The sequence below is a fragment of the Mustelus asterias genome, chromosome 2 (assembly GCF_964213995.1).
Source record: "Mustelus asterias chromosome 2, sMusAst1.hap1.1, whole genome shotgun sequence".
Classification (NCBI taxonomy): Eukaryota; Metazoa; Chordata; class Chondrichthyes; order Carcharhiniformes; family Triakidae; genus Mustelus; species Mustelus asterias.
Window position 1 is genome coordinate 122,740,750 of NC_135802.1, and position 12,611 is coordinate 122,753,360.

The 12,611-nt window shown below is 43.3% G+C and overlaps 1 protein-coding gene across 2 annotated transcripts in view; it reads right to left on the minus strand.

Annotated features, from left to right (window-relative positions):
- The window catches only part of pak1ip1 (PAK1 interacting protein 1), a 55,799-nt gene that overhangs the window by 24,843 nt on the left and 18,345 nt on the right, over window positions 1–12,611 (minus strand). For both annotated transcript variants that reach the window (XM_078240989.1, XM_078240988.1), the window contains 2 exons: window positions 2,983–3,035; window positions 138–283 (listed from right to left, as the gene is read on the minus strand). In XM_078240989.1, coding sequence (XP_078097115.1) covers window positions 138–283; window positions 2,983–3,035 — 199 coding nt within the window. The remainder of the gene's footprint in view (window positions 1–137; window positions 284–2,982; window positions 3,036–12,611) is intronic.

Sequence of the window (12,611 nt, forward strand, 5' to 3'; positions counted from 1 at the left end):
CATTTTTTTTAAAAATTAGATAAAAAGGAACAAAGTAAAATAAGTAAATTAACTTTACAAAATTAGTCTGGTTCTGACATAGAAGCTTCAAATATCATACTCAAGTTATGGAAGGTTAAACACCAATGTGAACATACTGTAACAAATTTCAACGATGAGATCCTTTTCTTGCACATGATGGTACCATTGATGGAGGCGGTCTTCAGGGTGTAAATGTCCAAGTGGTTATTTGAAACCACAATATAACTGTTTCCGCTTGGGGACCACTGGACAATTTGGGCATCTAAGGTACCAAAGTAAAATGAAACTCATGAATGTGTAACAAAAATAAATGCCATCAAAAATACACAGTATTTTGCTTTTATCTTAGAGTCTGGATGACTCTTCATCCAATCTCTCTTCATAACCAAAACTCCAATCTGGGCAACACTCTGTTAAAACTCCTCTGCATCCTTTCAAGTGCTATCACATCCCTCCTATAATGTGGATTACAGAACTGCACACAATACTCCAGCTGTGGCCTAACCAACATTTTATGTAGCCCAGTATAACCACCCGGCTTTTAAGCCTTGGGTAATAAAAGCAAGTATATCATATGCCTTCTTAACCACTTTATCTACCTGTTCTGCGAGCTTAAGGGACTGGTGTACATGCACACCAAGGTTCTGCCATTCATCATGTATTCCCTTGCTTTGTTTGTCCTGCCCAAGTTGTGACTGTATGCACGTCAGTCCCTTTCTTTGGTTTGTCTAAGTGTCTCATTCCTCTTCTCCATTCTTCTGTTATTTAGCAAAGGTGAGATACAAAGAGTCAAACATTTGATTTGTGGTCTGTGAACATGCTAATGACAGGTGTGGAACAGTCAGGGCATTACAATTAACCTGGGCTTTAGAGAATTGGGAACAGCAAGAATGACCATTTCAAGATATTGAAGGATTGCTGTTATCCTTTAAACTATACTTTACCTTCAAGAAAGCCAAAGAGGGGTGAAAGGTGATAAAACTGGAACAGAAAATGTCTCAAATGGGCAAAGCTCATGCCAGATCTATCCATCTCTAAATTGGAATTTAGCAATATTAGCAGTCTTACTGAAAGAGATCATGGTGAAAAAATTGGCTTGCCTAATGCTGCTTCAAGTGCCACTACACAAACTCCATTAATTCCACAGAGGCCGATAGGCACGACTTGTACAGTAGTCTTCAATATAAATATCAATGAAGACTCCCATTTTTAAAAATTTGATTTATTGTCACACGTATTAGTATACAGTGAAAAGTATTGTTTCTTGTGAGCTATACAGACAAAGCATACTGTTCATAGAGAAGGAAACAAGAGAGTGCAGAATGTAGTGTTACAGTCCTTGCTAGGGTGTAGAGCAAATCAACTTAGTGCAAGGTAGGTCCATTCAAAAGTCTGATGGCAGCAGGGAAGAAGCTGTTTGAGTCAGTTGGTATGTGAGCTCAGGCCTTTGTATCTTTCTCCCCGATGGAAGAAGGTGGGAGAGAATACGTCCAGGATGCGTGGGGTACTTAATTATGCTGGTTGCTTTTCCGAGGCTGTGGGAAGTGTCGACCAAATCAATGTATGGGAGGCTGGTTTGCATGATGGATTGGGCTACATTCACGACTCTTTGTAGTTTATTGCGGTCTTGGGCAGAGCAGGAGCCACATCAAGCTGTGATAGAATGAGAAAGAATGCTTCTATGGTGCATCTGTAAAGGTTGTTGAGAGTCATAGCCAAGAGGCATTGGTGAGCTTTCTTTAGTGTTGGCATGGGGGGAAACCAGGACAGGTTGTTGGTGATCTGGACACCTAAAAACTTGAAGCTCTCAATCATTTCTACTTCATCCCTATTGATGTAGATAGGGGCATGTTCTCCACTACACTTCCTGAAGTCGATGATTATCTCCTTTGTTTTGTTGACATTGAGGGCGAGATTATTGTTGTCGCAGCAGTTCACCAGATTCTCTATCTCATTCCTGTTCTCTGGCTCGTCATTGTTTGCGATCCGACCCACTACGGTGGTAGCATCAGCAAACTTGAAAATCAAGTTGGAGGGGAATTTGCCACACAGTCACTGGCGTATAAGGAGTGTAGTAGGGGGCTGAGGACACAGCCTCATGTGGCACCTGTGTTGAGGATGGTCATGAAGGAGTTGTTGCTGCCTATCCTTACTGATTGTGGTCTGTGGGTTAGAAAGTTCAGGATCCAGTCGCGGAGGGAGGAGCAGAGGCTCAGGCCAGGATTTCGTGGGAATAATGGTGTTGAAGGCTGAGCTGTAGACAATAAACAGGAGTCTGACAAAGGTGTCATTGTTATCTAGGTGTTCCAGGGTTGAGTGCAGGGCCACGGAGATGGCATCTGCTGTGGACCTGTTGCGGCGGTAGGTGAACTGTAATGGAACCAGGCAAACCAAGAGGCTGGAATTGATTCGTGCCATGACTAACATGTGGAACGCGGAGGCAACAAACAAACTCCACTACCCTGCATTAATTATAGTGATGTCCAATGTGAAATGCTTACATTTGACAATGGTGCTCTTTCAGTATGAACTATTAACAAAAGTCCACCCATAGGCTCTTATGTATTTGTCTACGGTAATCAATTAAAAGGTTATTTTACATACAAGACAAAGAGTTCAGGAAAATACTTCAAAAGCTGACACCAAAGAATCATCTAGCGACAGAAGCCCATAACTATGTCATGGTAGCTAACAAAATTAAATGGGAACTGCTCACAGCACCATTTACATAAGTAAATATTGAAATAAAAGTGCAACCAAAAATTGTGACAACAGGAAGTAATGCTTGCAGACAGAAAAATATAAAAAATAAAAATCAACTTGTTGGGGTGAAGTTTAAATGTTCTATGCTTGTATCAGAGCTGGAATTGTACAACACTGGACAAAAACTATAAACATGCATTCCATCACATTCCAAGTTTGTTCACCGTTTATTTTAAATAAATTGCAGACTAAACTTACTCTGCTTTATGTTTTTGATGAAAGCAGGTTTTCCTTCAATCAGATTCCATGTTCTGCAGAAGTAACAAAAACAATTTGGCTAAGTTACATTTGCATTCCTCAAAACTCCTTAATTTCATGCCAAACGACTAAATGCAAAATGTGGGTGAAGTTTTAACTTTCATGTTCATTTTGGCACAAGGATACAGTTACCATGTATCTTGTCCGGAAATCTAAAGAATTTGTACTGCAATGTTATATGACTGACCAGGTAGTGTCACATCCCACCTTGGCTGCTGGAACACAGCCAAAACATCCAGATGAAAAACATTGCATTTCAAAACAGCCACAAGTTGGCAACATAACTTGAGTTAGTTCGGAGGGCTTGACTCAAAGAACAAATAACAGTACAGAACAGGAAGAGGCCCTTCGACCCTCCAAGCCTGCGCCGATCATGATGTTCGCCTAAACTAAAACTGTATGCACTTACAGATTCCGTATCCTTCTATTCCTTATTCATGTATTCGTCGAGGGCGGCACGGTAGCACAGTGGTTAGCACTGCTGCTTCACAGCTCCAGGGACCTGGGTTCAATTCCCGGCTTGGGTCACTGTCTGTGTGGAGTTTGCACATTCTCCTCGTGTCTGCGTGGGTTTCCTCCGGGTGCTCCGGTTTCCTCCCACAGTCCAAAGATGTGCGGGTTAGGTTGATTTGCCATGCTAAAAAATTGCCCATTAGTGTCCTGAGATGCGTAGATTAGAGGGATTAGTGGGTAAATATGTAGGGATATGGGGGTAGGGCCTGGGTGGGGATTGTGGTCGGTGCAGACTCGATGGGTCAAATGGCCTCTTTCTGCACTGTAGGGTTTCTTTCTCGGATTCTAGTTGCCCCTTAAATGTCACTATTGTACCTGCTCCCACCACCTCACCAGGCAGCACGTTCCAGACATTCACCATCCTGTTAAAAACTTGCCTCGCACGTCTCCTCTAAACTTTTCCCCACACACCTTAAACCTATGTCCCCTGTGTACTTGACTTTTCTACCCTAGGAAAGAGCATCTGACTATCCACTCTGTCCATGCCGCTCAATCTTGTAAACCTTTATCAGGCCATCCCTTAACCTCCGTCGTTCCAGAGAGAACAAACTGAGTTTATCCAACCTCTCTTCACAGCTAATACCCTCCAGACCAGGCAACATCCTGGTAAACCTCTTCTGCATGCTCTCCAAAGCATCCACATCCTTCTGGTAGTGTGGTGACCAGAATTGCACACAATATTCTAAATGAGGCTTACACTCAATGCCCCAATCGATGAAGGCAAGCATGCCGTATGCCTTCTTGACTACCTTATCCACCTGCGTTGCCACTTTGTGATCGGTGGACATATACGCCCAGATCTCTCTGCCTGTCAATACCCCGAAGGGTTCTACCATTTACTGTACAATTTCTACATGCATTGAACCTTCCAAAATGCATCACATCACACTTTTCTGGATTAAACTCCATCTGTCATTTCCCTGCCCAAGTCTCCAACCAGTCTATATCTTGCTACATCCTCTGACAATCCGCTTCACTATCCACAACTCCACCAATTTTTGTGTCGTCTGTGAACTTACTAATCAGACCAGCTATATTTTTCTCTAAATCATTTATATATACTATGAACAACAAAGGTCTCAGAACTGATCCCTGTGGAACACCGCTAGTCACAGCCTTCCATTCAGAAAAGCACCCCATTGCACGCCCAATGACCTCCTTCTTCACTGTAGGATTCTGTGAACTGTATACCATCACTCTGTAATGCAGTACATTGAGCTATTCATCGAGGAGAGCAGAGGCCACAACATCCCCTCGAAAATCAGAATGCCGGTCTTGAGAAGCAGTAAAAATATTGGGTGGAATTTTTCTCCTCCTGGGTGTTTCATGGTGATGGGAGGTGATGCACACTTGCTGGCAGCTGGGTCCTGACAGGGTAACTTGATAAAGTGGATTTAAAATTGTCTCATTTGTAGAAGACAGAAGGCTGCTTTAATGACTGGAAGCCAGTGTGCAGTGGCATACACAGGAATCTGTATTTGGTCCCCTGTTATTCATCATTTATATAAATTACATAGATGACAATGTGAGGGGGTAGGATGAGTAAGTTTGTGGATGACAAAGATTGGCTGGGTGGTTAACAGTGAGGCTGAGTGTCTTGGGCTACAAGAAAATACAGACAGGATGGTCAAATGGGCAGATAAGTGGCAGGTGGAATTTAACCCTGACAATTGTGAGGTGATACACTTTGGAAGGAGCAATTTGACAAGGAAATATTCAATGAATAGTCGGACACCATGAAGTTCTGTGGAACAAAAAGACCTTGGTGCGTTAGTCCACAGATCTCTGAAAGCGGAAGGACATGTTAGTAGGGTGGTGAAAAAGGTATATGGGAAACTTGCCTTTATCAATTGAGGCATAGATTACAAAAGCAGGGAAGTCATGTTGGAGTTGTATAGAACTTTGATGACACCAAAGTTAGAATATTACATGCAGTACTGGTCGCCACATTATAGGAAGGATGTGATTGCACTTGGAGGGAGTGCAGAGGAGATTCACCAGGATGCTGCCTGGGATGGAACATTTAAGTTATGAAGGGAGGTTAGATAGGCTTGGGTTGTTTGAAGCAGACAAGACTGAGGGGGTGACCTGATCGAGGTGTGCAAGATTATGAGAGACATGGACAGAGTGGATAAGGAACAGCTATTCCCCTTAGTTGAAGGGTCAGTCACAATGGGACATAGGTTCAAGGTGAGGGGCAGGAGGTTTGGGAGGGGGGTGGAGAATAGGAGGAAAAACCTTCCCAAAGGGTGGTGACGGTCTGGAATGCGTTGCTGGAGGGTGGTAGAGACGGGTTGCCTCACATCCTTTAAAAAGTATCTGGATGAGTACTTGGCATGTCATTACATTCAGGGCTGTGGGCCAAGTGCTGGCAGATAGGATTAGGTGGAAGTTCATGTGTTTCAAATGTGTCAGTGCAACTTGATGGGCTGAAGGGCCTCTTCTGTACTGTATGATTCTATAAAGGGCACAGATTTAAACCAATTGGCAAAAGAAGCCAAAGCAATATGAGAAAAAGATTTTCCACCAAGGTCTTGGAATGCAGTACCCAAGTGTGGTGGCATTGATTGTGGGGCATAGAGTGTGGTAAGGTTTAATCAAAGCATTCAAAAGGAAACTAGACTGTTACCTGAAAAACAAGAATGTGTAGGGTTTTGGGGAGGAGACAGGAGATTCACACTAAGAGAGCCAGTGCAGATATGATGGGTCAAATGGCATTTTTCTATGCAGTAACAATTCTGCGATTAGCCAAATCAGGCACCATACTAAAACATTCATGTCAGAACTACAAGCTTTTCACAGCTATGAAGTGGATTAAAGGATAAATTGTGTACTTTCACATTTCCACAATAAAGTTTATTTATTCATCACAAGTAAGGCTTACATTAACATTGCAATGAAGTTACTGTGAAATTCCCCAAGTTGCCACATTCCGGTGCCTGTTCGGGTCAATGCACCTAACCAGCACGTCTTTCAGACTGTGGGAGGAAACCGGAGCACCCAGAGGAAACCCATGCAAACACAAAGAGAATGTGTAAACTCCAAACAGTGACCCAAGCCAGGAATTGAACCTGGTCCTGGCGCTGTGGGGCAGCAGCGTTAACCACTGTGCCACCGTGCTACCCCCTTGGCACAAAAAGTGCATTTTAGGAAGTGACACAATGTACAGACCATGATCTTCTTTTTGACAATCAATTTCCAGTTGGGCTCTCAGTGTGACATATTTGCATGTACTGGAAGCTACAGGTATACACAGGGCCCTTTACAGACAGAAGAATATACTTACTTTCTCGTAATGGACAAAAAGAAAATCATGGTCCTTTTCTTTTCAGCAATACTCAAATTGTTTACAATGAATTTCAGATGGTGGCACTGCTGCCTCATAGCGCCAGGAATCCAGGTTCGATTCCCGACTTGGGTCACTGTCTGTGGAGTTTGCACATTCTCCCTTAGTTGAAGGGTCCCGTGGGTTTCCTCCGGGTGCTCCGGTTTCCTCCCAGAGTCCAAAAGATGTGCAAATTAGGTGAATTGGCTGTACTAAATTCTCCTTCAGTGCACCCGAACAGGTGCCGGAATGTGGCGACAAGGGGACTGTCACAGAAACTTCATTGCAGTGTGGATGTAAGCCTACTTGTGACTAATAAATACATTTTTAAAAAAGATCTGACAGAGGAATCTCACCATATGTCCCACAGTGTTTAAATTACTTTTAAAATGCGACTATATTCTAAAATAGAAGCGCAGAATAGCTACAGTGCATAAGAGGCCATTCTGCCCAATGAGCCTGCACTGACAACAATACCACCCAGGCCCTACATCCCTGAAGATAGAGAAAAAATATTCTCTGATCTTGGTTACATTTGTTGATGATTTCTAAATCATTGGTTTTACTGTGAAATCAACATTTAGCGGAATAAACATAACATGGTCACATGACATTTTGAACTAACCTAGAAGACATTTTTAATAAGCTACTTCACTATTGAAAACCAGTGAAATCAATTGAGAGCCTTAATTGTGAGACAATAAAAGAACAATTAATCTATAAATGCATCAGTAAGGTTGGCAATATAACTTGCAACACAGTTTATGTTTTATATTAGACATAATTAACACTTGACTCAAGAAGGGGAATAGGGATAGCCCAGGAAATTACCGACCGGTGAGTCTAACCTCAGTGGTTGGTAAGCTGATGGAGAAGATCCTGAGGGACAAGATTTATGAGCATTTAGAGAGGTTTAGTATGCTCAAGAATACTCAGCATGGCTTTGTCAAAGGCAGATCGTGCCTTACGAGCCTGGTGGAGTTCTTCGAAAATATGACTAAACACATTGACGAAGGGAAAGCGGTAGATGTGGTTTATATGGATTTTAGCAAGGCGTTCAATAAGGTACCCCATGCAAGGCTTCTAGAAAAAGAGAGAGGGCATGGGATCCAAGGTGCTGCTGCCCTGTGGATCCAGAACTGGCTTGCCCAAAGGAGGCAGAGAGTGGGTATAGATGGGTCTTTTTCTAAATGGAGGTCGGTCACCAGTGGTGTGCCCAGGGATCTGTTCTGGGACCCTTGCTGTTTGTCATTTTCATAAATGACCTGGATGAGGAAGTGGAGGGATGGGTTAAGTTTGCTGACGACACGAAGGTTGGTGGGGTTGTGGATAGTCTGGAGGGATGTCAGAAGTTACAGAGGGACATAGATAGGATGCAAGACTGGGCGGAGAAGTGGCAGATGGACTTCAACCCAGATAAATGCGTAGTGGTCCATTTTGGCAGGTCGAATGGGATGAACGAGTACAATATAAAGGGAAAGACTCTTAGTACTGTTGAGGATCAGAAGGACCATGGGGTCCGGGTCCATAGGACTCTAAAATCGGCCCCGCAGGTGGAGGAGGTGGTTAAGAAGGCGTATGGTGTGCTGCCCTTTATCAATCGCGGGATTGAGTTTAGAAGTCCGGGGATAATGATGCAGCTATATAAGACCCTCGTCAGACCCCACTTGGAGTACTGTGCTCAGTTCTGGTCGCCTCATTACAGGAAGGATGTGGAAAACATTGAAAGGGTGCAGAGGAGATTTACAAGGATGTTGCCTGGATTGAGTGGCATGCCTTATAAGGATAGGCTGAGGGAGCTCGGTCTTTTCTCCTTGGAGAGACGAAGGATGAGAGGTGACCTGATAGAGGTATATAAGATGTTGAGAGGCATAGATTGGGTGGACTCTCAGAGGCTTTTTCCCAGGGTGGAAATGGATGCTACGAGAGGACACAAGTTTAAGGTGCTGGGGGGTAGGTACAGGGGAAATGTTAGGGGGAAGTTTTTCACACACAGGGGGGTGGGCGAGCGGAATCGGCTGCCGTCAGTGGTGGAGGAGGCAAACTCAATAGGGTCTTTTAAGAGACTCCTGCATGAGTACATGGGATTTAATAGGATGGAGGGTTATAGGTAGGCCTAAAAGGTAGGGATATGTTCGGCACAACTTGTGGGGCCGAAGGGCCTGTTTTGTGCTGTAGTTTTTCTATGTTTCTATGACTCCAAGTACACTAGTCATAAATAAGAATTGCATAATGCTGTCCTCCCAGTCAGTCCAGAAAGATAAAATGGAACTCATGTGATGATACTGTGTCTTTAAGAAAAGTATTTATATCATTTTTCGTTTTGAGCGATGTGCTTAAAATTGAGCTGTTTTACATGTTGCCAATTTGTCTGCACTAGGCAGCTCTAACCCTAACCCGAACCAATAATTGGTTTTATAATAGAGTGAGTTAATGCATTTTTATTTAGTTTGGTTCCCCCCTGGGGTTTCACAGCAGGGGGTTTAATTAAGTTGATTGACAGAGATAATGGTTAGTAAGTTTGCAGATGACACCAAAATTGGTGGCATTGTGGACAGTGAAGATTATCTCGGATTGCAACATCCGGGATCTTGATCAATTGGGCCAGTGGGCTAACAAATGGCAGATGGAGTTTAACTTAGATAAGTGTGAGGTGATGCATTTTGGTAGATTGAACCAGGGCAGGACTTACTCAGTTAATGGTAGGGTGTTAGGGAGAGTTACAAACAGATCGAGGAGTACATGTTCATAGCTCCTTGAAAGTGGAGTCACAGGTGGACAGAGTGGTGAAGAAGACATTCAGCATGCTTGGTTTCGTTGGTCAGAACATTCAATACAGGAGTTGGAACGTCTTGTTGAAGTTGTACAAGACATTGGTAAGGTCACACTTGGAATACTGTGTACAGTTATAGAATAGAATCCTACAGTACAGAAGGAGGCCATTCGGCCCATCAAGTCTGCACCTATCACAATCCCACCCAGGGCCCTTTCCATCCTAGCTAGTCGCCTGACACTAAGGGGTAATTCATCATGGCCAATCCACCTAACCCGCACATCTTTGGACTGGAAGGAAACCAGAGCACCTGGCAGAAATCCACACAAAGGGAGAATTGCAAACTCCACACAGACAGTGACCCAAGTGGGAATTGAACCCGGGTCCCCAGCAGTGTGTGGCAGCAATGCTAATCACTGGTCACCCTATTATAGAAAGGCTCTTATTAAACTATAAAGAATACAAAAAAGATTTACTAGGATGCTACCGAGACTTGATAGTTTGAGTTACAAGGAGAGGCTGGATAGACTGGGACTTTTTTCTCTGGAGTGTAGGAGGCTTAGGGGTGATCTTATAGAGGTCTATAAAATAACGAGGGGCGTAGATCAGCAAGATAGTCAATATCTTTTTCCAAAGGTAGGGGAGTCTAAAACTAGAGCGCATAGGTTTAAGGTGAGAGAGGAGAGATACAAAAGTATCCAGAGGGGCAATGTTTTTCACAGAGGGTGGTGAGTGTAAGGAAGAAGCTGCCGAAGATAGTAGTAGAGGTGGGTACAATTTTGTCTTTTAAAAAGCATTTAGACAGTTACATGGGTAAGATGGCTATGGAGGGATATGGGCCAAACATGGGCAATTGGGACTAGCGTAGTGGTTTAAAAAAAAGGGGCGGCATGGACAAGTTGGGCTGAAGGGCCTGTTTCCATGCTGTAAACCTCTATGACTCTATGAGATAATCATGTGAATGGGTGGAGCCAAGCTTGCAGGAAAAGTCAGTTTTGAGAGTTGAGTGGTCCTGAAAGAAGCAAGATGCGTCTCGCTCTCTCTCTCTGGAGGCTGTTGTTTGGGCTGTCGGAAGACATGTCTCTCTCACTCTCTGAAGTATTCAAAAGGCTCTAGGACTGTTTATAAGTATAATACGCCAGCATGTGTGTCGCTATCTGATTTTGAAGAGGAGTTTTAGTCTACAAGAGTCCCTACTAGAGATAGTTTAGCAATTAATTGGATCTGGTCATGTTTTAAATCATGAAATCCCTCCAGCGCAGAAGACGACCATTCGGCCCATCGAGTCTGGACCAGCCACAATCCCACCCAGGCCCTATTCCCATAACCCCACGTATTGACCCTGCTAATCCCCCTGACACTAGGGTCAATTTAGCATGCCAATCAACCTAACCCGCACATCTTTGGACTATGGGAGGAAACCGGAGCAAACTCACGCAGACAAGGGAAAATGTGCAAACTCCACACAGACAGTGACCTGAGGCTGGAATTGAACCCGGGTCCCTGGCACTGTGAGGCAGTAGTGCTAACCACTATGCCACCTCTATTTCAATTGGTAAAAGTTAAGCTAATTCATTCATTATAGTTCAACTATATTTAACAGTACAAACTCCTTGTCCTCACGGTAATGCCAAAATAGAAAAACTGTTGGGGTCTAGTCGGGCTTCATGCTCTGGTACTGTAACACTGTCTCGACCTTGTAGGCCTTGACTGAATGAATAGGGATTTATTCAGGCTGTCTCAATTATAAATTGACAGTTAACCAACTATTGCTCAACACTTGGGGTTAACTCAAAATAAAGAGTTTAAAAGAAGTCAATGCCTTAAGGCTAGGAGTGAAGTGGAGATGCCGGCGTTGGACTGGGGTGAGCACAACAAGAAGTCTTACAACACCAGGTTAAAGTCCAACAGGTTTATTTGGAATCATGAGCTTTTGGAGTGCTGCTCCTTGAAGGTGTTTTAATACTTCTTATTAAGGCTACAATAATATCTAAAACCAATGGAGCTAGCTCTTGTATCATTATTGACAAATTTTAAACCAATTGGCTAGTCACCAACAACTTGGGCTAAGATGGGTCCCGAGAAGCCATCTTTGTTAATATGCTATCCACGTTTTCAGAACTATCCTGATTAACTAAGGAGGGGGGATGAGAAGTCTGTTTAATTGTTAATGTTAAACATTCTTCTCTTACTACTAATTACTGTTAATTGACACTGGCTTTTTATCATGGTCAAGATGCGAAAGACAAATATATTTAATCAACTGGGCTACTTTACAAAGTCATTTTTTTCTGGTCTTCAAAATTGCAGAAGGAACAAAATGTCTTCAGCTGGCCAATTGATGCCTTGCAGCAATTTCAAAGGAACAATGGCCACATGGACTAGTCAACTTTTTACAAAGGCAAGCCTTCACAGATCTTAACCTCCTACAATGGTGTTCATGTCCAAAGCATTAGGTGCTCTAACAAAATGGTTTTGACAAGAGAACTTCAGTTTCCCAACAAAAAATTAGTGTCCCAAAACAAAGGAATCCTGACTCCAATTGAACACGTAGATTCCAACCTTGGGAATATACATTTTGTGTCCTACTTTGAAGAGATATGTCCCACGACTTCCCCCAATCTGCATTGTTATATCGTTTAGTGGAACAAAATTCAAGCCATTTCCATTTGATGTCCAACATGAACAGAACTCCAGGCAACATCTTGCGCTGCCTGCCATTAAGCCAAGTGCAGCAGAAAGAATCCTGGCATTCATCCAACCTGCAACTACTGAAACCTTGGAACTTGATGAACTCGCTCTACATGCCTTTTGCCATCATAAAAGACTCGCTCTGGAAAGACTGAGCACTCTACAATCATTCAACCTCCGCTCGGAAGGAGCATTCCAGTTGACTTCTGATTCTGGGCACATGTAAAACCCTACTTGAATTTTATTGCAGTCATGCCCTGAACACTC